This window comes from Pogona vitticeps, chromosome 1 (genome assembly GCF_051106095.1).
Source record: "Pogona vitticeps strain Pit_001003342236 chromosome 1, PviZW2.1, whole genome shotgun sequence".
In the NCBI taxonomy this organism is placed as follows: Eukaryota; Metazoa; Chordata; class Lepidosauria; order Squamata; family Agamidae; genus Pogona; species Pogona vitticeps.
In genome coordinates this window covers 77,726,361-77,753,865 of record NC_135783.1, presented here as the reverse complement: position 1 = coordinate 77,753,865, position 27,505 = coordinate 77,726,361, and the positions used below count along the sequence as shown (strand labels likewise).

At 40.6% G+C, this 27,505-nt stretch overlaps 2 protein-coding genes across 18 annotated transcripts in view; both read left to right on the top strand.

The window, feature by feature from the left end:
- Positions 1 to 4,483, top strand: part of PHACTR2 (phosphatase and actin regulator 2) — a 134,928-nt gene extending 130,445 nt beyond the window's left edge. For all 16 annotated transcript variants that reach the window (XM_078383285.1, XM_078383282.1, XM_072995837.2 and 13 more), the window contains one exon: positions 1,561 to 4,483. In XM_078383285.1, coding sequence (XP_078239411.1) covers positions 1,561 to 1,576 — 16 coding nt within the window. In that variant the 3' untranslated portion in view covers positions 1,577 to 4,483. The remainder of the gene's footprint in view (positions 1 to 1,560) is intronic.
- Positions 4,484 to 12,687: 8,204 nt separating this feature from the next.
- LTV1 (LTV1 ribosome biogenesis factor) lies at positions 12,688 to 26,000 on the top strand. Of its 2 annotated transcripts, none has more exons than XM_020812553.3 (11): positions 12,688 to 12,837; positions 14,433 to 14,564; positions 15,839 to 16,030; positions 18,119 to 18,206; positions 18,325 to 18,469; positions 19,454 to 19,703; positions 21,422 to 21,549; positions 23,398 to 23,531; positions 23,777 to 23,829; positions 24,921 to 25,121; positions 25,708 to 26,000. In XM_020812553.3, exons 1-11 carry the CDS (start codon positions 12,835 to 12,837, stop codon positions 25,819 to 25,821), a joined length of 1,440 nt encoding a protein of 479 aa, XP_020668212.3. In that variant the 5' UTR covers positions 12,688 to 12,834; the 3' UTR covers positions 25,822 to 26,000. The 2 variants fall into 2 exon arrangements, with proteins under 2 accessions (XP_020668212.3, XP_078239417.1); XM_078383291.1 differs by lacking the exon at positions 12,688 to 12,837 and adding an exon at positions 12,919 to 13,498.
- Positions 26,001 to 27,505: the final 1,505 nt, after the last annotated feature.

Sequence of the window (27,505 nt, the reverse complement as noted above, 5' to 3'; positions counted from 1 at the left end):
ACACAGAACTACAGTTAATAATACTGGGCCAATGGTAACCAAGCTGTGTTGTGGAAAAGGCATATTGAATATTATCTATTCCCAGCATAGCAGCACCAGCCCCTTTTGCCCTGTCAGTGCGATGCTCTAGATCAGTGGTTCTTAACCTTTTTTAAAGAAACGCCCCCTTGAGCCATTGAGGAAGTTATCGTCGCCCCCCTCCCCACGGTGGTGATATCTTTCTTATTTATTTATTTATTTATTTATTTATTTATTTATTTATTTATTTATTTATACACTTAAATCCAATGACCCCTGAAAACAAAATTCAATTCCAAGAGAATGAAATGCCCCAAAAAAGTAACATTTAATAATTTAGTTGCAAGTGAATTTTAAGACGCAAAAAGAAATATAAAAAGGGCATAAAAACAAACCGCAATGCAGGAACTAAAAATTTCAAGACAAAAACTCTGAAACTAAATTAAGATTGGAGGAAAATATATATTCATGCACACTGTAAAAAGGCTGCAGCCATCTTCACAGGTTTGGCTTGCTCCAGCGCCCCCTACCGCCCCCCTTCAGCTCCAGCGCCCCCATGCCGCCCCTTTTCATTTTACTGCCCCCCTTAAAAATGAAATCGCCCCCTGGGGGGCATTATCGCCCACGTTAAGAACCACTGCTCTAGATCATTTTACAGCATTGCCTTGATGCACTTCTCCTTTGTCAGAGCAGGTGATTCGGTTTCTGAGATCTGTTGGCCAAGAAATGTCATGTTCAGCTTAGCCTGCTTTTTTATACTATACTGTAAATATTGGGGTTTATACATGCATGCTAAGCTAATGGAATGTTAGCTAAATACAGATAAAAGAAAGGATTTGAAATATTTCACAATGTAGTGCTTCTGAGGGACTTTTTAAAATATAGGGATGATAAAAATATTCCTGCACCCCCACTTCCAGAGAAATTCAGATTCATATGCTGCAGAGACAGGAAATACAAGGCAATGGTGCTTCCCTTCTGTCAGCTCTCTAATCTCCAAAGCAATTCCAGTTTCTTAATTTAAGGCAGTGCATTGTAAGGAGGCATCTTGCTATTACATGTAAAAGCTTTTTCAGACCACATCATAGAAAAGGTTTCCAACAAAGCCATTTCCCCTTTTTAGGGATCAAAATTAATTACAAGTTTTGAAACCTTTTTAAACCTTTCGTGAACATTCAGCTTCCAGCTTCTTAATCCCTGTAGTTATTAAAACACAATCCCTGCATACTGAAAGCCACATGGTAAGGAAACATTTTATATGAGGGGCGTGTATGTGTACACATGGATATTCCACCATCAGAATGTACAGTGGTGCCTCGCTTGATGACGTTAATGCGATCGCAAAAACATCATCGTGAAGCGGATTCGTCGTTATACGGGCTAATCGTTAAGCAGGGCACGACTGTAAATGTTTTGACTGTTTAAACTGGTCTGACTTTTCTGAAGCAGAACAAGATGGAGGGGGAAAGATACTGAAAAAAAATTATTTTTATTTACTTTTAGATTTTATTTTATTTACCATTTTTATTTTATTTACTGCAGGTTTCACCGTCCATAATTGTTTGAAAATATCCTGTAGTCCAGACACAACTTCCTTCTTGGGAAAAGCACATAAGATCTGAGAGTGCACTGCACCTGAAATGACTGTGCCAGGTTAACCTGACATCACTGAATGATACAATCTTCACCTTTAACAAAAGGCATGACTTTGGAGAGACCCTGAGTGAGAAGTAGGACCCCAGAGAAGAAATGAAACAGCCTATGGAGACCTTCTTGCTGGCTATTGTTTTGTTTTGTTTTGTTTTGAGATTAGAACCTGGCCAGAGGGAAAGGGGAAATAATTTTTAATAGGAGGTAATAAAAAATACAGTGGTGCCTCACTTAGCAATGTTAATTTGTTCCATCGCTAAGCGAAACACGGTTTCCCATTGAAATGCATTGAAAACTGGATAATCTGTTCCAATAGGAACAAATTGCCGTCCTTAAGTGAAAATCGCCATAGGAAACATCACTAAGCGAAACGCGGTTCCCCAATTGAAATGCATTGAAACCTATTCAATGCATCTCAATGGGGGGGAAAATACCACAAAAAAATTTGGTTAACAAAGGATTTATTAAGTGCACTTTATGATTTCAAACATTTTAAACAGTAAACTTTAACTTTATAAATAACAGAAAAACATTTTAAAAACAGCAAACATGAGTCTATTTAAACCATCGTTAAGTGAAACAGGGGACCCAAAATTTAATCACTATGCAAAGCATGGTCCCAACCATCGCTAAGCGAAAATCGCCCAGAGGGGACCATAGCTAAACGAAGCACAAAAATGCTCCGAAAAAGTCGTTGCTAAGCCATTTCATCACTAAATGGAACGCCTGTTAAGCGAGGCACCACTGTATGTCAAATAGGGTGACAACAGACAGAAGTGAGTTTCTACATGTTGGGCAACACGAAGAGCAAAACGACTAGCATTCTTGATGCAGGTAATTTAATGCTGTATTAGGATATTGAACAGATTCTTAAAAGTGCAAATCCAGGAATATGAACAGTTCTCTGTGTGATAGTCCAATGTCCACAGCTTTTTGTAGCTTGGTGAAGAGCTACAAAGTACTCTTTCCATAAACAGCACTTAGAGCAAGTAATCTAGTGTAGTGCCAGCAAATTTGCCAGTTAAATTGCCCTAGCAAAATTCATAGTTGCTTTTAGAAATCATGGCTGTCATGCATTCAAAATGTTTACTGAGAATATAATCTTGAGCATAGTTATAATATTATAAGGTGCAGAAACGCCAGTTGAATGTTTGAGTATGTATCTATGCACAAGATTACAACATAATATTATGAAGATAACCCTTGATCCTGCATAATCTTGTATCAATATAAAAAAAGAAAGTACATGAGACAAAATGCAATTAAAATATGTGGAATTTGAAAGGTCTTTTAAAATCTGCTTTTTAAGATTACTTGCCAAAGTGATGACTTCTAACCTTGTTTAGTCAGATAGTTGTTGCTATTGTTTAGTCATTAAGTCATGTCCTACTCTTCTTGACCCCATGGACCAGAGCACGCCAGGCCCTCCTGTCTTCCACTGCCTCCCAGAGTTTGGTCAAATTCATGTAGATAGCTTCAATGACATTGTCCAACCATCTTGTCCTCTGTCGTCCCCTTCTCCTCTTACCTTCACATTTTCCCAATATCAGGGTCTTTTCTAGGGAGTCTTCTCTTCTCATGAGATGGCCAAAGTATTGGAATCTCACTTTCAGGATTTGTCCTTCCAGTGAGCACTGCAGGTAGTCAGATAGTACTGACAATCACATTCTGAAGCCAAACTCCAAAACAAAGCATATTGAACAGGTTTGGACTATAACTAGTAATATGCCCTCCTTTTTTTGAGCTTGAACTACATTTGATAGCTTCCAGAGTAGTTCACATAAGCCTAGATACTGAATCTCAGAGGAGCACCAAGGCTTTCTCCTCAGCATACACCGCACTGCGCTGCTACTGTGTGCGGTCATATTAGTAACTGGCTGTTCCAGATCAGAAAGTGACAAAGCAGGAATTATTTTTCGAATGAAAAGGCATTGGCAAGCTACATGGCGCATATGGGCATTACAGTGCCTCTGTGTTTCGGACTACAGTATTTACAAAGAAAACTATTGTAGTTGTGACCCTTCTCTGTAAAGACTGCATGTGCACATAGAGGAAACGTCTTTGAACAGAATAGCTTTATTTCCCCCTGACCCTGCTTTCCTCCATTTGACAAGTATGCACAGGCTGGTCTGGGCAATGTGTGCATCTCCTAAATCTTTGCCCACCCTGCTGTCTCCACTTGGGTCAAGGCTTTCCCCTTGAAAGAACCCTGTGAACTAAGAACTACCCATGTACCAAGGCAGTAAAGGGGGAAACCCAGAACTGTTGTGCCCTACCAGAGCCTATCAGTGTATGGGCTCTGTGCCATTAAGGAGAATTATAATGCCATAGGTATATCTGTAAAATCCTCACAAAGGGCCTTGTGAAAGCTACAGATGAGTCTTGAAACCTAAAAGCCTGTATTTGTTGCCTGTGAATAATGCGGAACAACTGTCTACTTTTATACTATGTTGTAATTTTATTTGTGAAAACATGGTGAATTTAAATAGTATAAGGTGGTGTGAAAGGCAGTATGTGCTTTATTATGTTGGCCCTAAATAAGATGGCTTAGTATAAGCCTATGACATTGTTTACACTAAAGTTGTCTTATATGAGCACTTATTTATCCTTTTAATGTACATGGTTAAACTCCTGGCCTGAAGTACACAAGGGCATGTATTGCAGTATTACAATATATATGTGCTATTTATCCTTTTTAATATATGTACATACTACAATTTATTTTTGACCATGTGCCCTGTTTAGTTCTTAATTATAAAAGATATGTATTTTTTTCAGACAATAAATGGTCTCCAGTTGTGTGTGTTTTTTTTAACAGTAGAATTTGTGCTTTATTCTTTGGGGAACTCTTAGTTATAAAAATAAACATGAGTTAACAGTGCAGTCTTAAATATTTCTGACCAAAAGTAAGCCTGACTGAATTTAGTAGAAATTTACTCCGAGACAATTGTTTATCAGAGTGCACTATGAGAACTTTAAAAAGAAAAATCATTAATTGCCTAATAATACTTCAGCATATTCCTTACCAGTACTGTATTATATTTGTATTAAGTGCAATGAACTGTATTCTTGTTTTTCTAAGGTTAAAGGATGTGACATTTTCTAATGCTGTGGTATTTATAGCAACTGATACATACCCACAAGTTTTTAGCTTCTAAATGTTGGGAAGGAACACAAAAGTGTTAGTGAGTAGTATTAACAACCTAATGGAACAGCAAATAAAACAACCGGTATATATTTGCCTCTTTATTGCAGTTTTTTAGATGGATTAAGAAATAAAGTGGAACAGTTACTGCTGTATTATACCATACAATGATCAGTTGGCGCTGATCATGTTTGAGAAACATGTTGGAAAGCTTGACTTGTGGCTCTACACTGGCAGGAAAGAGAGCCATCAACAGGAAGAAATCAGCAGGTGGTATCTTCCCAGAACTTCAGTTTCATACGGAAAAGGCTTCATACACCAGTTTGTTAGATTACAATTGGGGGCCAGACTATCCACTCACCATTCTGCCGCGGACACACGCTCGATGGAGCCTTCCTATTGCGCTGTTGTCCGCAATGGATTAGCTACTCTGCAACCTGGCAGAGAGGCTTGTCATCCCGCCTCCTGCCAGGAGTGGCTAATCCACTGTAGACAACGTTGCGATAGGAAGGCTCTGTTGAGCGCGCGTCCGTGGCAGCATGGTAAGTGGACAGTCCAGCCCCACGAGGTTAGACCCTCATTATTTCCACCTGTGGGGGGGTATTCATATATGAATATGAATACACCCATTTCTGGGGGTCCTCCCTGTTTCCCTGACAACTGCACAATCATGAAGGAACACCCTTCTCTTGTCCTGATCTCACTGCTCACTCACCAAGTGAAGCAGATAACACAGGAGGACAGTGTAGGCAATAGGACTAAGGATAAAGACAGAAACATGGTCAGCATCATCTTTAGCTGCTTCAGGGCTATTAAATGCCAATAGGCTATAATACTTGTATGTGCACATAGAATCTGAGATGTGATATGGCAAGTCTGTTTACAGGGCTCTTGAATGTCAGAAGAATGGCTGGTAGCCCTAAATTATTAACAATATTTTAGGCACTCTAGTAAGAATTCAGACAGTCACCTAAACATAGAGATCAGGAAAATTTGCTTATTCTGGATCTATGTAATTTTCCCCAAAAAAACTTAATGTTTGAAAATAGAGGAAAAAATAAAATTAATGAAAATGTAATACTTCAAATAAGTGTAAGTAGATAGCTTTTTATGTGGGTTTGCACTGCTTCAGAGTTTGTATAGATAGTTGTCTTCTGGGTACTATCCTGTTTCCCCGAAAATAAGACCTAACCTGAAAATAAGCCCTAGTATGATTTTTCAGGATGCTCGTAAGGTAAGCCCTACCCCCAAAATAAGCCCCAGTCAAGTGAAACCCCACCCTCCACCACTGTGCGGCAACCAGAAGAAGGTGACATGACTGTATTTGAATAAATGTAGATTATTGTACTGAAAAAAAAAATTCCAGAAAATAAGCCCTGTATGTTTATGAACTGTTGCAGTATAAAGGAAAATAACGCAGATGGAAGCACTTCAGTAGCCAACTGCATGCAGCTCAGCAAGAATAAACCAAGCTCATAGTAACCTGAGTCTCATAAGAAAAAGGCTGAAAAAGAGGTTGAATAATAGCCATGCTAATGTTCCGAGAAATCAGCATAAGACATCTCAGCCATGTCAGATGAAAACTGGTTAACTATAAGGAATCATGGTTTGACCCTGTTTCAGTTCACTGTTGAAACAGCATCAAAAAGTTCAGTGGATACATGAAAAAAAGCATGATCATTTTCCAAACCAGTTCTTATGCTTTGCAAGCTGGCATGGTATGTAAGGATGGTTTGTCACTAGGGCCCTTTAATGCTACAGATAGAGGCTTGTTTTCAGATTACTGAAAACAGAATAAAAGGACAGTGGAACCTCTACTTACGAACGTCCGTCCCTACCAATGAACTATCCAACTTACAAACAGCTCCGGCTGCAAAATTTTGCTTCTACTTGTGGCCGGAGCTTCAAGATACGAACGAAAAAAGGTAGGGGAAAAGGGCGGGAAATTCAAACTGTTGGTGGCGAAGCTGCTGCTTCTTTGTAGCTCTTTTGCCCCAACGGTTAGGAAAAGGGAGGCTCAGTCTCCCGGGCTTCCAGCGTTGCTGCTACCACCGCCGGGAGGCAAGCCGCCGGACCATCCCGGCTGGGCTCAGCCTCCCAGGCTTCTAGCACTGCCACCGCAGGGTTTCCCAGGGTTCTCCGCAAGCGCTGCCTTTCTCCCCCACTGTGCGGCTTCTCCACCGCCATTGGAGGCTTTCCTGGGGCTCACCCCAATCGCCGCCTTTCTCTGCCATCATCCACTGCCGGGCCAGGATTTCTGCGCCGCGAACGCAATCTTTCCCAGGCAGGTAGACCAGCCCTATCAGGGTAAGGTGCTGCTTTTTAAAAACTCTTTTGGGTGGCTTTTGCAGGGTGGGATTGGGCTGGTGTTATGTTTGTTTTCTATTTGTTTTGGTTTTTGCGGCCCCAGGGGCTTGCAATGTTTTATTTGTAATTTTTTTGGTCTTTTTTTCTTCAGGCAGAACAGATTAATCGGTTTTCAATGCATTCCTTTGGGAATGGTACTTGTACTTATGAATGTTTCAACTTACGCCCACCGTTCCGGAACAGATCAAGCTCGTAAGTAGAGGTACCACTGTATTAGTTCCATATGGCATGTACGTAATATGCTATTTTATCTGGCAATGACCATCCCCAGAACAAAGGCCCATTCATAATCTTTATTTAGGAATACAGTGGACCCTTGACTTACAGACAGCTCGACTTACAGACTTCGAGTTACAGACTTCTCTGGCCGCAAAATTTAGATTCGACTTGCAGCCTGAGAATCAACCTACAGACCGGAAAAAACCCAAAATGGAACAAAAACGAAACGAAAATGACTGGTTACGGATTAATTGGTTTTCAATGCATTGTAGGTCAATGGAGACTCGACCTACAGACTTTTCGACCTGCAGCCACCATTCCAATACAGATTAATTCTGTAAGTAGAGGGTCCACTGTAATGCTTTTGAAATGTCCGTGTTCAGGATTTCTGACTACAATACTTGCTATAATATTACTAAGGGCAAGCCAGCCTGAGTAGATTCCTATCTAGAAGGGCGGGATATAAATCCAATAATAAATAAAAATAAAAAATAAATAAACCTATTGCAAAATATATACCTAACAGTGTGGCTATCACAGTTATCTAGCTATTAGACACGTTGGCCATTTGTACACCTTTAAGGTATACAACAGACAGCTAGCAAAATGCTATTATACAACTGTGTAAGCACCACAGGACTCTGACCTACCGTATTTTTCGCACCATAAGACGCACTTTCCCCCCACAAAACGGGGGTGGAAAGTCTGTGTGTCTTATGGAGCGAAAAATATGGTAAGTCTTAGTAGCAATGTTCTTACTAGTAGAAATGTTACTATGAAAAACTGCTTAGCAAGAAGTCCCAGTCTCATTCACAATTTCTTGTTCAGCAGTCATTCCCTTCACCTCAGCAGTTCTTGCCACCTATATTGTTTATTTCTACTTATTCTTTTTTGTTTTTGTTGTTTAACTGAAAGAAAGGAAAACTTATAAATAAAGGGGAAACAGTAAATATAATCCCAGAAGGTCACAAAAAACTGAAGAAAAACTCTTAATGGTTTTACAAACTGAAAAAGTAGTTGTAGAAAGAAATCCCAAGAAAGCAACATTTAATTTTCAGGCAGAGTGGTCTGGAGAAGGCACAATGACCCTTTGTCAATCCAGAGACCAGGCTACTAACGAAATAGCTTTTTAAAGATAAGACAATCTGCAAGTCAAGTATGAAAAGACAGAGGAACTGGGACTTAGGGCTTGGATTAAATGATGCTGTAGATGGCAATTCTGGTGTAAAAGCAAATTATCTCTATTGTTTTAACAGACACAACTGGGTTCCAAGCTACAGGAGGATTCTTAGACCTGGGTATAGCTGTCTTAAAAATAAGTGGAGTACGGTACAGTATACCGTATTTTTCCGTGTATGTATAAGACACTACTTTTTCCTAAATTTGTTACACTAAAAATTGAGGGTCGTCTTATACACGGAAGTAAGCTGAGGAGAGAACAAAATGGCCCATACCTTGTCTCTGCAAACAGGCTTCCTTCAGTCAGGAGACTTAGCTGCCTCCTATCATGAGCCTTATGGAAATGACGTCAGCTGATGCTGAACAAACCAATTGGAACACACCTCCTTGGAGGTGGCGCCTGTAGGCAGTGATCAGATACAACAGGGACTTGTAATGTCCGAGTACTCTGAGCCCAGAGGCTGAATACTCACTTTTTCTTAATTGTGGGGTTAAAAAATTGGGTTTTTTTCTTATAAACGGAAAAAATACGGTAATTTGTTTTGTCACATACATATATTAATGTTATGTAAGTCTGAAGGCTATCTAATACAAGTTCTTTCACTGAATCAGAATTCAGCTTACCAGGAGACTGGACTTGTGCTTTTAAAAATATAATCCTGTCAGAAGCCCCAAATTCTCCATCTAGAAAATGACTACAGTGTGATTAACCAAAACAACAGTAACATGACTTTTAACATGCTCTCCCTTTTAAAAAGTAGCATACAGTACATGTATCTGCTGTACACATGCACATAGTTTTTAGAACAAATCTGCAAGGCAGGTTCAGAGATACAGTGAACATCCCAAATTCATGCACTGAGTTTCCTGGCTGAGTGAGAATCTGACACTGGTCCTCCCAATTTCTATTCTCAGAATTACACCACTGTATCACACTACTGTAGTCCTTATCTGAGTATCTTTAACCGATCCTGTCTCCTGGGGAGGAAGTGTGTTCTGCTTTAATTAAGTACAGTGGTGCCTCGCACAGCGAGGTTAATCCGTTCCAGATTAACCCTCGCTGTGTGAAACATCGCTGTACGGAAGTAAAAAAGCCATTGAAACGCATTAAACTACTACGTTTAATGCGTTCCAATCGGCACGTTTACTTACCATACAGTGATGCCGGCAGCCATTTTCGCGCCCTCCCCTCGCAGAACGAGGGCGCGAAAATGGCTGCAATCAGCTGTCCGGCGGGTCCAAAATGGCCGCCAGAACAGCCAAAAGGGGCCGGGGCGCATCGTTTTCGCGCCCTTGGTAAGCAAGGGGAGGGTGCGAAAATGCTGCCGGAAGCCCTGAAATGGCTGCGCGCAGCGTTTTCGCGCCCTCCCCTTGCTTACCAAGGGCGCGAAAACGCTGCGCCCTGGCCCCTTTCGGCTGTTCCGGCGGCCATTTTGAAGCCGCGGAACAGCTGATTGTCGGGTCGCAAAGCGAAGGTCGGTAAGCGAGCAGCTTACCGACCTTCGCTCTGCGATTTCCCGCCTATACAGGCACCGTTTTGCGATCGCATTTGCGATCGCCAAAACGGCCTCGTAGAGCGAATTCATCGCTCTACGAGGCGCCCTTCTGCGAGGCACCACTGTATAGTAGTATGGCAGAGGATTGCCTATTACTGTTCACCTATTGAAGGAACTGGTATATCCACCTAAGCTGTAGGCAAGGATAGTTTGTAGTCCCAGGATGTAAAACTTGTACCATGCAATTTATTTTGGAATAAAGCACATATTACAATTCTTTTTCATTCTGGGACTATAGTCTCCTTGCCTACAGCTACAGGATCAGTTGAGGTGAATACTGCCTGTGCATCATTGACAATGTGTATATGTCCAGAAGACTCAAAACACTGAATTTTAGAATTCTCTGCATCAGAAGTTAGAGCAGGAAATTAGCACAATTGTCAATGTAAGAGCAGAAGCAAAATTAGACTGTGATGATGTGTAGCTCCATATTTCTTGTTGCATTAGTGGAACAAAACCTCCAGCCTAAATTGTGGGGGGTGGGATATGTTCACTGGCTATGGAACTCTGACCACTGGGAGTGTAAGAGTAAAAGCAAAAAGACTGTATTATGGGTGAGTGCATGGCTGGCTGGAACACAGAATTGCTATTTCTCCATCCTGCTGCTCTGACAATTGGGCTGCGCACTTCTTACCAACTGATAAAGGGCAACTGGTCCAGCTGCCCTGAAAGAAAGCAGTAAGACCATCAATACTGGGGGGCCATGGTGGTATCATTTGGGCTCCTTGTGCCTTATCTACCGGGGGGGCGGGGATGACAAGTTGAGATTCTAACTGAGCCAAGGAAGGCAGAGATCGCATCTTGTATACAGATGTGAACAGATGTGAACTAACACTACACAACTGTGTTACAGCTACTTCAAATAATGTGAAGATACCAGGCTACTTCTTGGAGGCATGGTTTTGAACTGTTCCACCTCAGCTGTTTATTGTGATTCACTATGTACAATAGTGATGGCAGAAAGTGAGGAGGAATTAAAGAACCTTGTAATGAGGGTGAAAGAGGAGAGTGCAAAAAATGGCCTGAAACTCAACATCAAAAAAACTAAGATCATGGCCACTGGTCCCATCACCTCCCAGGAAATTGAAGGGGAAGATATGGAGGCAGTGACAGATTTTACTTTCTTGGGCTCTGTGATCACTGCAGATGGAGACAGCAGCCACGAAATTAAAAGACGCCTGCTTCTTGGGAGGAAAGCGATGACAAACCTACACAGCATCTTAAAAAAGCAGAGACATCACCTTGCCAACAAAAGTCCGAATAGTCAAAGCTATGGTTTTTCCTGTCATGATGTATGGAAGTGAGAGCTGGACCATAAAGAAAGCAGACCGCTGAAGAATTGATGCCTTTGAATTGTGGTGCTGGAGGAGGATCTTGAGAGTCCCATGGACTGCAAGGATAACAAACCTATCCATTTTGAAGGAAATCAACCCTGAGTGCTCACTGGAAGGACAGATCCTGAAGCTGAGGCTCCAGTACTTTGGCCATCTCATGAGAAGAGAAGACTCCTTGGAAAAGACCTTGATGTTAGGAAAGTGTGAAGGCAAGAGGAGAAGGGGAGGACCGAGGATGAGATGGTTGGACAGTGTCTGCAAAGCAACCAACATGAATTTGACACAGCTATGGGAGGCAGTGGAAGACAGGAGGGCCTGGCGTGCTCTGGTCCATGGGGTCATGAAGAGTCGGACACGACTAAATGACTAAACGAGGAGGATGTACAATATTTAAAACCACTGTATTTTCTTGATTTCCTTTCACTTTATTTTTCAGCACTCTCCCCTTTTATGTTTCAGCTTTCTATGTTGTAAGTGATAGGGCAGAGTCTTTTATTCACATATAAGCCACTCAGGAGCTTTTGTAGATGGAAAGCAAGGTATAAATGTTCTAATTAAATTAACAAGCAAATGCTTAGAATGGATAGGTTTGTTCTCCTTGCAGTCCAGGGGACTCTCAAGAGCCTCCTCCAGCACCACAATTCAAAAGCATCAATTCTTGGACAGTCAGCCTTCTTTATGGGATAATAGGCATTAAATTTCCAAGTTATATGTTTTACCACCACTACGACCACCTCACCTACCCACACACCCCGCATCAAAATATGCTTCGGGACTAGACCTTTGGTTCCCACAGGACAAAGCTCCGGGACGAGCCGACAACCTCCCGCGTACCATTGCTAGCTAAAATTGATCCTCCTCCTGACATAATTCTACAGATCCCACCATGGAGATATCATGGGCTAGAGTGGCATTACCCCGCCCCACAGAAACTCTTGACCAATGGCAGCCGACGATTCTTACCCTCTCACCTTCAATAGTCACTTCCGGCCGGCGAGTAGGGAGAAGGCCTTGAAACTTCTTTTCTTTTGCTGCAAAAGACTTGCTTTTGTTTTACTTTTCACAGCAGGTTGGTTTTCTTCCCCTTCGCATTCCATTTTCTCTTTCTTTCGAGCTGAGCTCCTGGGAACTGCACCTAGCGCGAAGGTTTTCCCGCTGCTCCCACCCTCACCTCAATCATCCCAAAATGGTGGACGGCGAGGCACCAACGAGAGAATAGCTAGAGCGACCGCCTCTCCGGAGGAGGAAGTGCGAGAAGGAAGCAACGGGCACTGCCCGGAGTGGCGCCCGCGTGACGGTTTGTTCAGCTGGCTCCGGCCGCGTTTGGCGCGTCAGGGTCTTCGCCTCCGCCGCGGTCTTCGCCGCCATGGTGAGTCGCTGCGAGCGCGCCAGGTTTGGTTCGTCCGTGGCTCGCGTGACTTCTGCTGCGTGCGTGGACGAGGGCAAGGGAGCTTAGGTCGTCGCGCCTTTTTGCAAAAGAAAAGAAGAAGACGCCGAAGCCGCTGAGGGAGATTAGTAGGCAGGGAGCCGGGAAGGCGGCGGCCGGGACCCGTTGCCCGGGACGGAGAGAATCCCCTCGGAGTTGTAGCCTGAACTTGACAAGAACCTTCCATGGTGCTGAGCCTTTTTGTGGAGATCGGGCCTGGCACCTTTGATAGCTCTTGAAAAAGTTCTGACTAAAACTCACAGTGGGCTCGCTGTCCCTGCGAAACGGGAATTGCAAGGCACTGCTGGGCAGAAGGGAGTTTTCTCCCAAGACCCCCAGCACAGGCAGCGTCCCTGCTTCGGGTCCTGCCACACATCGCACGTACACCTTCCTGTTTGGCAGCCCCTGCCACTGCCAGACACAACTACTAACCAACTGAGACCAAACAGGGATCATTTGTTACCTGCTCCTAGAACTGAGCACGGGCTCCTGGGCCGTCTCTGAGAGCAGCTTAAGCTGGTGGTGCTTTCTTCAAATCTCTACACATGGTCAGGCTCTAGTAGTGTACTACTTGCTGGACTGGCACCACCCCCTTCAGTCTGTGGTGTGTGGCTTTAATCAGTTGTTTGTTCTGCTCCTTTTGTGTTCTTATTTTGACTGGGTTGTGGATTTTTGCCTCTGAAGTTTTAATTCAGCCTGAGAACACGTATATGTTAAAAGTAATAATAATTATGCACTTTCAAATAAATTCAGAGTTATGGCAACCCTTTGCAGGCTTTCCTAGGTACGAAAGCCCTCAGAAATGGTTTACCATTTCCTCCTCCTCTTCTAGGGGCACCCTGAGAATCTACAGTTTCCCCAAGCCCCATACGCTGGTTCTCCTCCTGGGATGTATAGCAGGGAATCAAACTCCCAACCTCTGGCTGCCTCCAATACCTGTCTAGCAGTACATATTGAAAGTACAGGACAGACGCTGTAGGCTTGCAGTGGACAAGACATGCAACATGTGATGACTTCATTTGCTGTGAGGTCTACAGAGGAGAATTGTGACATTCAATCACTTTTTTGCCACAACTGAATTAAACCTAACTGGGCCCTTTTTTAAAGATTCAGTACATATTAGGTAATAGGCCCTTAAGTAAATTTTGTAACAGCTGTATTTCTTGAGCATTACACTCCAATCTGGCATGATAGCAGGATGCAAAAGCTACTAAATCAAGTATGTTAATGCTATCTCTCAATGCCATTGTTTACCATAACAGCAAAATGATAGTTAACATCCAGCTCTGAACATATTGTTGCACATGCTAATATCTAGCTTCAACCAACAATATCAGCAGTACTACTGTCATTAAAAGCTATAGGAATCTGGCTTGAGAAATGTGCAGAATACACCTCTTTGTAGTGGCTGTTACAGGAGGAAGTACTGTAGTGCTTTTGCTATCATGAGGACATATCCTTCAAGTACAACTCATATTTAAGTAGGCAGCATGCTATCAATTTGGGAGCAATTTCAAGTAACTATTTTTATCTTGCAGCCACACAGACGGAAGAAGCCCTTCATAGAGAAGAAAAAGGCTGTAACATTTCATTTAGTACACAGAAGCCAAAGGGATCCTTTGACAGCTGATGACACTGCACCACAGAGAGTTCTTTTGCCTGCACAGAAGGTGATGATGAAAGACAATTTTCTGGGAAAGTAGCTGACTTCTCCATTTTTATTGAGATGTGAACCTCCTACTGTTCAGCTTCATTGGTGGACCCCAAATCGTAGTGTTACAAGAACAATGGTTAAAACCAACTCCCAATCCCTTTTATTCACATCATAGATAACTTTAAAGCATGTATTCCCTTACTCAAAGAAATTGAACTGCAGTCTTATACTCAGTTACTGGGAGTAAGATTTGTAATGGAGTTATAACTATTTAACCTAGTGAGGCTTACAATTGAGTAGATATGCATAGAATTATACTACTATGTCTATATTAGTATTAGTTGTTTTTAAAAGGGAATTAGAAAAATTCATGGAGAATTAGAGTACAGTGCCTGTGTATGAGGCATTGTGGATGAGAGGAGAATCTGAAAACCTTTTGCTGGAAATGGTGGAAAAGGGACTAGGTAAAAGCAAATATTATGCAGTGTGTAACTAACCCTGTGTAGTTTATTACCATAAGATGTAAAGGTAAAGGTTCCCCTTGACATTTAGTCCAGTCGTGTCTGACTCTAGGGGACGGTGCTCATCCCCGTTTCCAAGCTGTAGAGCCAGCATTTGTCCAAAGGCAGTTTCCGCGGGTCGCGTGGCCAGCACGACTAGACACAGAACGCTGTTACCTTCCCACCATGGTGGTACCTATTTATCTACTCACGATTTTTACATGCTTTCGAACTGCTAGATTGGCAGGAGCTGGGACAAGCGACAGGAGCTCACTCCATCACATGGATTTGATCTTATGACTGCTGGTCTTCTGACCTTACAGCACAGAGGCTTCTGTGGTTTAACCCACAGCACCACCACACCATAAAATCTAGTGATAGCCAAAACTCAAGAGATTAGATGTATTCATGGAGGAAAAAGCTGTCAATGGCTATTACTTATGTTGACTATGTATCAGCTCCAGCATGATATTTCATTTTATCTGTTGTTGAGGTACATAAGTGAAAGGGACCTATTAGCCTCATTTCCTGTGCAGGAGCTTCCAAGTGGTACCAGACTGACTACTGTTGGAAATTGAAGGATGGGTTTGACGGGCTTTTGATCTGAGTTCACGGGGTCTTACATTCTATCTTGAAATTCATCTGCGGGTATATTGCCATCATCACAAAACTATTTGTTCCTGTAACCCAGCTTGCCTTTTTTTAATCCAGAAAAACGTCCTTTATATATACGTTTATTTGAAAAGGAGTGACATCAAATTTGGTAACTTCCTTGCCCCATTCTGTTTAGGGAGATGAAGAAAAAAGAAGAGAAGAACAGAGAAAATATGGAGTATTCTTTGATGATGACTATGACTACTTGCAACATCTCAAAGAAGCTTCTGGACCTTCTGAGCTTATTCCATCAAACATACCAAATCGGCAAGGCAGGATTTTAGTGACTGCAGACGGAGAGGTAGAAGAGGAAATTCAGCATATTCCAGTAAGTACCAGGTACACTTGAATACTTGTGATAATCACTGTAATTCTATTAATTAAATGTTTCTGGTGTGGATGTTACAACACAAACAATTTTTTAAAAGGATAGGATTGACATTTTTAATAAAATCAAGTTTCCTGAAAATGTGTAAGGTAAGAAGCGTCTGTTGACCTTATGGTATAATGGGCTTCTGGACTTAATTTCATCCACGAGTGTTGTAAAAAGAAGTACGTACTAGAAGTTATTGATAACACAATAGAAAAGGTTCTTCTCTTTATTCTGTGTTAACACATTGCAATCGGAACCAACGGGCCTGGAAACTATTGCTGTGGGGGCACGGAAGAGGAGGAGTGCTATGTGGAGGGGGCAGAGTCACATGCAGTTGCGCACCTCAGAGGGAACTGTGCTGGCATATATGTGGGACATCTAGAAGTGTAAAGGGAAGGTTGTCACTAAATCACTAATCAGTGGATAAGTTGTGTGGTGATGATAGGACACACTACTACAACATCATAATATGTTAAGAAGCTAAGTGCCTCTTAACACATTGACTTTGATACTACCAGAATAACTTTTTTAGACATATACCTGATAATTTTTCTAGGATTTATTTCTCAGCAGATCTCAAGATTCCCATGGTCCTTGACAGTTATGCTCAATAGAAGTTTATATTGAATAGATTATTGAAGACATTATTCTGTTGTAAAAAAGAAACGTAACATGCTAGTCTTCAGTTGATATCCAATTTTAACCCTATGGAAAACTAGCTGTACCATTCACATGGATTTATATTGAAAGAATATATCTGAGGGTTAATGGCAAGTATCCTGTTGCCTAAACATAGAGTGGAGGAAAAATTCTGTAAGCAATCCCCTACTCCAACAATTTTCTGTTTTCTGACGAGTTTGTGATTGATCTTGCAACCAGTGTGAAAGTAGGCATGAGGACAGATGTGTAATAGATATATCAATGGGATGATTGGAAGGTAAAATTAAACATATCAAGAAGTATTTTTGCAGAAGAAAACTTAAAACTGGTTAAATCTGATACAACTGGAACAATAGTTGAAAGTAGGAGAAAAAAATAAACTAAAGGAAAGGCAATTGACAGACTTTGAACATACAGTATTAAGAACATGGAGAACGAGGCAAATGGAAAAAAGGGGAAAGGGAGAATTGGTAATATCTATAGAATATTGACAGAAAAGGAAGATCAGTTAGGAGGGTCAAAAATAATATGGGAGGCAGTTTTAGGAAAAATAGAGGAATGGAAAAATGTATGGAACAGAAGGGTTTTTAAAAACATGTCAGTTAGAATAAAAGAGAATGGTTATAAAACAATGCAGATATGATATTAAACATTGATAAAATTAAACAAAATAGATTCTAAATATTCCAAGATGTGTTGGAGATACAATAAAGAACTAGGTATGTATCTGCACTAATGGTGGGAATGTGAATACAAAGAGTTTGGAAGGAAGTTTTCAAAGAAATTAGAGAAATATTAGAAGTCAAGATTGAAGAACAGCATTATTGTTAACAGATAATCACAACCTAAATAATATCTGCTCAATTACTTATAGCAAAAAATGGAAGAAGAACTGGATTTTTCAACCACATGAATGGTATAATGAAATCTGGAATACTGCAATTAATGATAAACTGACATCTGAAATTAAGTTTTAAAAAGGAGTGATAAAAATTAATTTAATGAGATATGGGGTGACTTTATAAATGGCGTGTTGAATAAAGGAAAAGGGCAAAAGCCAGGTCAAGAATGTGTGTATTTTTGGAAGGGATAAGGGTTTTGTTTTTTGTTTTTTCAAGATGAAGGAAATGTAAAATATATCTGTGTATTGTATTAATAGATGGTCCCTGGGATGAGGGATGCACTATCGTTTTGCTTTGTTCGGGGGAGGGGTTGTATGTAAACAAATTAAATTTAACAAATAATAATTAAAAAAGAACAAATGTGTAACAAGGAACCTGGTCAAGTTGTCTCCCTTCTGTTCCAGAGGGAAATACAGTTTCTCTTCTGTTTCACATTTAGATGACTGGATACTAACCATTTTCTTATTCTTTTCTTTTGTAGGCCCCTACAATTAACTTGCCCTCATCAGTGTTTGCATCAGAATTTGAAGAGGACGTGGGACTTTTAAACAAAGCTGCTCCAATTTCAGGTACAGTACTATAGACCCTCGACCTACAGACTTTTTGACCTGCGGCCACTTTTCCAATATGGATTAATTCCTTAGGCTGCAGGTCCATGGTGCTTAACTTACTTTTTTATGTCCTTAGGTCCCAGGCTGGATTTTGACCCTGATATTGTTGCAGCCCTTGACGATGACTTCGATTTTGACAATCCAGATAACCTTCTTGAAGATGACTTCATTTTAAGGGCGAATAAACCAGAAAGCATAGAGCATGGAAAAGAAGCTTGTTGGTAATGGAATGGAAAATATTCTACTTTAATTTTTGTTTTGTTTTCACTTTCTTTGTTAATAGAGCAAAATGGTCCCAATACCACCAGCCCATGAAATATTCTAACTACTTTTCAAATATATTTTTTCAGACTTTAAAAAATCAATATCCTATTCTCAGCTTCAGTTATAGGGAAACTAATGGCTATGATGTTAGCCGTTGCAGTTATTTATTTCTGGCATTTTTATGCTACCCCATTTAGTGAAAATCCATTACTCTGGATGGTTTTAAAGCACAACATAAACCCAACCCATCCCCACCCTCAAACCATGAAAATTAACACATAATAAAAAGAAATAAACAAGCAGGCAATCTGATAACATTTCAGGCAAATAAATAGACAACAGAGTAAAATAAACTAAATGGTGGCAACAGTCTACAGCGCAAAGGTGAGATATGGGTCACATATCTATCTCAGGTGGAGGATGTCCTTGAAGGCTTTTTTTAAAAGGTTTATTTGTTTATTTATGTATTTAAAACATTTCTATGTTGCCTTTCTCCCCAAAAGGACTCAAGGTGGCTCAAGTTCAGTTTTGAGTTTCTTAAAGGTCTAGAGGGAGAAGACCTACTGGACTTCCAAAGGGAGACCATTCCAGAGTACCAAAGCCACCACTGGGAAGGCCGGATTCATAATGGAATCCCTCCTAAGCTCTCTCTGCGTGCCCCCCTCCCTTACAACAACACGGCCTGCAAGAACCAGATTAAATGGGCAGCAGTTCTTTGGGAAAAACACTCCAACAGTTAATATTATTTCTAATAGTAACACAAATCATAACAATAAATTAATAAATTTAGCCACAATGATAATAAAATAAAGAATAGTCATTATGCTAATGATGTAAAAGAACTCAATACATTTCTAGAAGATCATGTGGGAGGTGTTATAAAAACTAGTTAGTTTTATAGCTGCCACATGATAATTTCAGGATTTTGTCTGTTCCTACAGGGAGTCTGATACTGGAGATGAAGATGAATGGGAGGATATGGAGGAAGAAGAGGATGGAAAAGTTGTTGAGAGTGATGAAGAGTATGATTCAGAGGGACCTTTGTCAGATGAAAATGAAAATAGAGGAGAGATGAAAGAATTTCTTTTCATGCAAGAAGAGACTAAGAGCCGTTTCACAGAATACTCCATGACTTCTTCTGTAATGAGAAGGAATGAACAACTGACCCTTTTGGATGAGAGATTTGAAAAGGTGGAGTGATCTAATGGCAATGATTTTGATAAGCTATTGTTTAAAATTCTATTACACATTTTGTAATTGAATGGCTGGATAGCTCAGTGGTTTAGGTATCTGGCTGCAGAGGTTGGGAGTACAGTTTTCAGGTGAGTTGCACAATCCCAGGAGAAGGGAATGGTAAACCACATCTGAGTCTACGTGGAAAACCCTGATAGGGGTTGCCATAAGTCAGAATTGACTTGATGGCACACTGCAGTGGTGCCCCGCTTGACGATGATAATCTGTTCCAGCAACATCGCTGTAGAATGAAATGGTCACCAAGCGAAAGTAAAAAGCCCATTGAAATGCATTGAAAACCACAATGCGTTTCAATGGGTGAAATACCTCATCTTAAAGCGAAGATCCTCCATAGGGCGGCCATTTTCCGGGTGCCTGTAAAGCGAGGAAACACAGCGGGGAGCCATTTTGAAACCTGATGATCAGCTGTTTGACTGTCGTAAAGCAAAAAATTGGTTCCCGAAGCAGGGAACCAATCGTCGTCAAGCGAACTTTCCCCATCTAAACACCATTTTGTGATTTCAATAGCGATCACAAAATACTCATTGTGAAGCGATTTCATTGTCTACCGGGGTAAGCGTCTAGCAGGGCACCACTGTATCATTATTATTGGTGGTGGTGTTATTGTTATTGTTCAGAAATATTTCTCAGCTTGAACACATTAATTCTGATTTCTTAAGTGAAACACAGAGCAATCTATGTATAAAAGGCAAACCGCGCTCCATTTATTTCTGGCAATTGCAGGGCTGCTGACAGCTAATTACACAAACTATTTAATATAATTTTGAAGTCAGGTTATCGAACCCCAAGGGGCATTATTAGAGATGAGCACAAACTGAACCACAAACCAGAAAAAACGACTAGTTGGGCTGGTTTCTGATTCAGTTCATATACCGGTTCAGAGATCCTGTTTAGCTGAAGCAAAATGAAGTACCAAATTTTTTTCCCTTTGGCGCTTTGTTTTGTTCAGCAGAAGGGGTTGCCTACCTACACCCTTCCTGCTGCTCCCCTCGGCTCCCTATCTGGTCCAGCTGCTGCCATTGCCATCCTCAAAGACAGTGGGCCAGGCTTCCCTTCCAGGAGCTCGGCCTGCTGTCTCTGTGCATGTGCCTGCTTACCAAATGGTAGACAGGTTCATGCTCAGGAGCAGCCAGCCAGCTTCTGAAAAATTGACTTGTTGCCTCTGTACATGTGCCTGCCACCCAACTGACAGATAGGCACGTGCTCAGAAGCAGCTGGCTAGCTCCTGGAAACCAGGCCTGCTGCCTCTGTGGACGTGCCCACCTATCAGCTGGGCAGCAGGCCCAGCTTCCAGGAGCCAACTGGCTGCTTCTGGAAGGTAGCAGGGTAGCAGCCACAACCTATAATGAACTACTTTTCTGGTTTGTTCCCATCTCTAGCCATGACCCATCCTGAACTGTAGATGTTTTCCTTGTTTTATGCCAGTGAAGTAGTAGATAAGTTTGTTTTAAATTAGCTTTCCTTTGTCAGTGAAAAATGACAAAGTAGTTTATGAAAAATGAAAGAAGCATATAAGGAGAAAAATAATTAGTGGAATGAAATGTAATTGTTCTTAAAACAGATTTTCTCCAACACCATTCAAATTCCCTACTGTGTTTACATGATGTGTTCCAGAGGTATTAACATTGATAATTGTATTTTTTTTCCATATCTAGTTCTTTGAGCAATTTGATGATGATGAAATCGGAGCATTGGATAATGCTGAATTAGAAGGTTTCATTCAAAGTGACAGTACTCGGTTACAGGAAGTCTTGAATGAGTACTACAGAGAGAAAGCCAAGAAGTATGTAGAATATTTAAATAATATGGTTGATTTGTTTAGGGAATGTCTGCGTTGCCCAACATATTTTCAGGGAATTTTACAATGACGGCTGATGTCATGTTGAGCAGAGCTACCTTTGCAGTGGGAATGATGTCAACAGCAGCTGCAGATTGCCACTGATTAAAAGGTTTCCGTTTGTGATTTTGGGGGACGTCCACAGCTCATATACAGTGCAATTGTCATGTTCCCAACAAGATTTTGGCTGATGTAAAACATCGAAAATAGTGGTCGTATAGACCAGATGGGCAGGGTACAAACAAACAAACAAACAAATAAATAAATGGTAATTTAATGGTGGTATTAAGAAGGTAGCAACATAGGCAAAGTTCTAGAATTGGTTATCATGACCAGCAGTGATGACCCACTAGACAGCTTAAGCACACAACTTTCTCTTTTCTAAAGGAGATGTATTTTTGGTTTGCTGATTTAGTGTTTAGAAATCAGGTATTTCTTCACCTCTCTTTATTTACTGGTGAATTTCCAAAGATGACCTAAGAATAATTTTGTTTTGAATCCTGTGCTATGAAAAGGAGCATATTCATTCCTCTTAGTTGTAGTGTGCCTCTTCCATGTAGAAGACTTGATTACACTCTTTACCTGGCCACTATTGCTGGTGAATGTGGGTAAATGTGTGAATATTCAAAGAAAGCAATATTCTTTAAACACACACTTGATAAAATAGTTGGCTTGCCATTCATTCAATCCATGGATTATATATTATTCAATCAAGAGCTAAGTAGAGTAAACAACACCTGTCCCTGGTAGCAGTAGGCTCAACACATGCTGCCACTATTTTTTAGAGTCACTGTTTCACAGTTCATCACAGTATAGTTGTGAAGTATGTGTTCTGAATAGGGAAGAGGCCATGGAACTTAGGCTGTTGCGCTAAGTAACTGTGGCGTTTACCCTGTGGTCCCTGTTTGTTTCACCAAACACAGAGCTCACATGAGTATCCCAACTCGTCCTTTAGCACGCTGCCACCAGTTGATCTCTTTATCAACCTATATTTCCTATGAAAGACTGAGGTCCATTCAGTACTGAACTTTTAAACAGAAATAGGTTTATTGATAACAAGTTGTTTTAGGAATAGTTCTTAAGCACATTCTTAAAGTTACACAAAGCTTCAGTATTTTACTTTAACCTCTTCTATCTTAATTAATACAGGTCACACTCTGACTAATCACTCCTTAAACACTCTTTCTACCTCAAACCCCCAAACTCTCTCAAAACTCTTTTCTGTGACTGAACTAACTAGACTCTTGACTCACCCCTCCCTTCTAGTTTCTCTGGCTCTGCTTCCCAGCAGCTCTCATTGGTACATGCCAATAATCTTCTGCCTGAGCCAAAGCAGGGTGATCGCTACAGTAACCGATTACAAGGAGATGAGGGAATGTTTCTAACTAGATAACTATCTTCTATACCCTAAAACCAAACCTCATACCTTTAGATCTTTGCATGGAATTAAGTTGCGCTTTGCAGGCATGAAGTATAAGAGCCTGTATTAGATATGTTATGGAATTGGATGGTGCTGCATATGCTTAGTAAGAAAATGGCCCACTTAGGAAGCACTCCATCTGGCCCTATCCATGTCACTCGTCCCCTTTTCTACACCTAGCCTCACTCGTTGCTGGAATATGGCCCCAGAGGACCTTCTCAAACTGGAATTTTTCTCGTGAGGTTAAGAAGTGTTCAATACCACCAGTGTTTTATGGGATGCTGGTCCATAAGGTAGAGCTAAAGGCAGCTTTTAAAGCGTAATTTAAAATCAATTGTTATATGCCTTCATAATTCATTAACTTTCTCCTAAAGCTGTGTAAAACTCAATGAACTTGAAATCAAAGAAGATTCAGAGCTGCTCCAAAATGAAGAAGATGAGAAAGAAGAAACTATAACTTTAGTTATTGAAGAACCTAAGGAAAAGTGGGACTGTGAATCAATTCTAAGTGAGTTCCAGTGTTATATGTTTTTCACAGTGGCTAAAAAAAGGCAGGAATAATTAAAATACTCTTAATTAAATAAAAGGTTACCTTTTTTAACCAGTTGTTGCTTTTTAAATTTCTTTAGCACATAATTACTGCTTGTGGATTTAATATGCCTAATATCTCACTAACAAAGAGTTATGAGTCTTATACTGTAAGTGTGGCAAGATATTAATTTCTTGATTAATTAACCTGTGTCTCTTTTTAAGGTACCTATTCAAACTTGTACAATCACCCAAAAGTTATTGAGGTTCCACAAAAGGTGAGCGTTTTCATTCCATACATACTTTAATTATTCTGGCCCACAGTGAATGGAACTCAAATTGCTATTATAGGGCCTACCAAGGATTTGGGTTTAGTGGAATTCTGGACTTCAGAGAAAGATAAAAGAACAAGTACTCACACTGTCATAAACTGGTCTTGAAAAGGTGGAAGAGTGCCCAGAGGGTTATCCATGGGCTGCATGAACTGCTGGATGGCTTGGTGGTTCCCAACCTTTTTGGAACGGTAGGGTGTGGTGGGGAACTGTTCGGAAGTGCTGGGGGGTTCCGTGTGTGGGAACACCACCTGCGTTCACGGGTGGGCATGGCATGCTCATGCACATGCACAGATTGGCATGGTGCGCTTGTGGGTGAGGACATGCACGTAAGCGTGCCATGGCCATCCATAAACGCACTCGCTCACCCCGTGCATGCACACGAGAGTGCTACGGCCACCATGCGGGGGGCGGGAGATCTGTCTCCACGGCGAAGCCCACGGACCGGCACCGGGCCGTGGACCGGGGGTTGTGGACCCCTGGTCTAGGTATCTGATTGTGGAACCAGACATTGGGAGTTTGATTTCCCACTGTGCCTCCTTGAGAGGGGCTCGGCTTGATGATCATAGTCTTTTTCAGCAGTTCTAATGTCATTATTATCATTAGCACCATCTTGTAGATTTTTTAAAATTACTTTATGGGGGGGTAGTTTTGGGATAGGTTGTTATGTGCAGGGAAAGTAGTTTCCTGGAAGTGCTTTCCAAAAAATGTTGCTAAAAACCTTAGCATTTAAGAGGTTTTCAAAAAGCCTGGTTACTTCATGAGGCCGGTGCAAGAAGAAAGGTCCCAGTAAATATTTTATGGCCATTTAAAATAATTAGTAGTCCTTTACTGTGGATTTGAATATAATAAATCTGGGTGTGATTCATTGTTGACTTACTGGATGATACTGCATGAATTTACTGGAGAAAAAGATTTGTGTAGATGTGGGGTTACTCGTGTTTATATTAGAGTGGGACTCGCTAATATTGTTAGCTTATAGTATTTTTCTTCAAAATAGGTTTATTTTTAATGTTCGTATGTGGGGTTTTTTTCAGCCTAAACCAATCAAAGTATCTAAGAAGACAGGAATCCCTCTGGATGTCTTGCCTCAAAGAGGACCTACAGCCAAGCAAGCTGAACGTATGCAAATGATTAATGACTGTGATCTGCCAAGAATATCCACACAACCCAGATGTAAAGATGAGAGTAAAGAGGACCGGAAGACTAGAAAGCAAGCTATTAAAGAAGAACGAAAGGTAATTTGTTATTTTAATTTTTTGGTAATAAGTATGTTTTTACTTTCACTGCAAGTTTACTTAATTAATTTTGATTAAGGCAGAGTAAGTTTTGTTTTTAATATGAAGCAGAATTAATTATGTCATAACTCCTAAACATGAACCAAAATAATACCAATATTATTGTTTGAGACTTACCCCCGGTCTGCAGCCCGGTGCCAGTCTGTGGCCTTGGCCAGACTGAGCCGCGGAGATCTTCTCCCCCCCCCCCCGACAGCTCCTTCATGCATGCATGGAAGTGCCCTGCAAGCACCGCTCGCCCCATTATGCATATACATGAGTGTGTGTACATGCTGCGCAAGCGCCCCCACCCCTTCGCACATGTGTATGAGTGCCCGCGTGAGTGAGCACCACCTCTTCGTGCATGGTCTGTGGAGTCAAAAAGGTTGGGGACCACTGCTTTATACTACACTGGACCTTTTTTTCCTTTACCCTTACTTTATCTATTGCTCTTTAGTACGCATGAAATGCAAGTAAATAATTACAGGTAAACAACAGTTACAAATAAAATGAAAATAAATAAAATTGAAATAATTTGTCTGTGTAGGAACGCAGGATAGAGAAGAAAGCAAACAAATTGGCCTTCAAGCAAGAGAAGACAAGGCAAGAGAAAGAACTTCTCAACTTAAAACAGAATATTCAAGGACTAAAGTTATCATAAGAGTTGTTTCACATTGGGGACACTCAACAACTTTATTTTTGCCTATACATTTGGAAAGGACACAAACATTTAAATTAGCAGCAGTGATTGTCAAAATGTGTATCTATTCAATTAGAAGCCTCTGCTTAAATGTAAATTTTCAATTATACTTAAATAAAACTACTGTATCATTTTTGTCATATGGACATTATGCTGTGTATTTATTAACTTGATTTGGGCAAATTTATCAGCTACCATAAAATCTCTTTTTGAAGTTCTATTATCTCCGTTGACTATACCTCTCAAACTGGTGAAGCCTGATGTAGCATTTATGTTAATACTTCTGTATCGGTCTACATAAAAATAGTGTTTGTCATGCTTACGTGACAGAGGTTTTTTGATAAAGTTACTGCTCCAAAAGCTCATTATTTCAGAATTAATCTTTGGCATCTCATGCCAAAGATTTGATTCAGATGCATTGGAACTATTCTGTAGTATCAGACCAAGGGTCCCAGATAGTGTTACTTCTAAAATGAGCAAGCTAGGTACTTCTGGAAAGCTCTTAAAAGGATATTTATTTTTACATTGTTTTACTTTTGTGTCACCTTATTACTAATCTCATTCAAGGTAGCTAACAATATTATGAAAACAACCTGAACAGTAAACCTACAGCAGTCATCAGGAAAGGATAAGGGCTTTACGAAGGAAGAGCATATTTCTCCTTGGGCCAGCATTTGTAATACCTCTGAATGTAGGAATTTTGTGTAGTGAATGTACTTTAGACCTTTCCTTGACCCATCCTGGATTTTTAAATCCCTAAATCTCTCTTGAACTAGTAGTCTTCACCATATCAGACATGACACCATGAGTGCGCTGTTCACCCTCAGTTTATTGAATACAAAATGTTTTACTTACTTACTTACTTACTTACTTACTTACTTACTTACTTACTTACTTACTTACTTACTTACTTATTTACTTACTTACTTACTTACTTACTTATTTATTTAGCATAAGCTAACTTCTACCTTGTCTGACTCCTTTCTGTATTGGTTTTATTTCAGGTGTTTCATTGGCTTAAACCAATTGACTTACTCAAATCAAAGTGAAAATGTTTACAGTGTGTAATTGACAGGCAATTAGTAACTGTCTTTTTATCAGAAGCAAACAGACTTAGACGTACCATTTAATTTCAGTGCTTGCCTGTGCATCACTAGATGATGCAGGGAGCTGCATGTGTCACAATTGTTTAATGTGTCAGCCAGTGACATGCAACGGGAGCTACAGCAAGTAAAAGAACTAAAGAGGCAAAAGTAAACTGCCTGCTGCTTCTGTCTTCCTGAAGAAGTATTAAAGTGGGAATTTAGAATCATTGCGCTATGAGATGAATTTAGTTGCTGGGAACAGAGCAAGTGCCATAGGTATGTAGTGTTCCGAACAGACATTTTGAATATAGATAATACTATTTTTTCCAGTGACTAATGTCTACTCTTCATTACATTACATTACATTTATGTTCAGATATTCCACACTGGCTGATATTTACATTATCTGTGTGGAAGTAGCTTGAAGTCAACATGTAGTTTTCTCTAATTACCACAAGGATTTTATATTCAGTACCTCAGCATATTAACTGCCTTGTAATTTCCTGAGTGTGTAAACAAGCAACTCATATTTTAACTTTATCTCTGCCACTGGCTTGAGA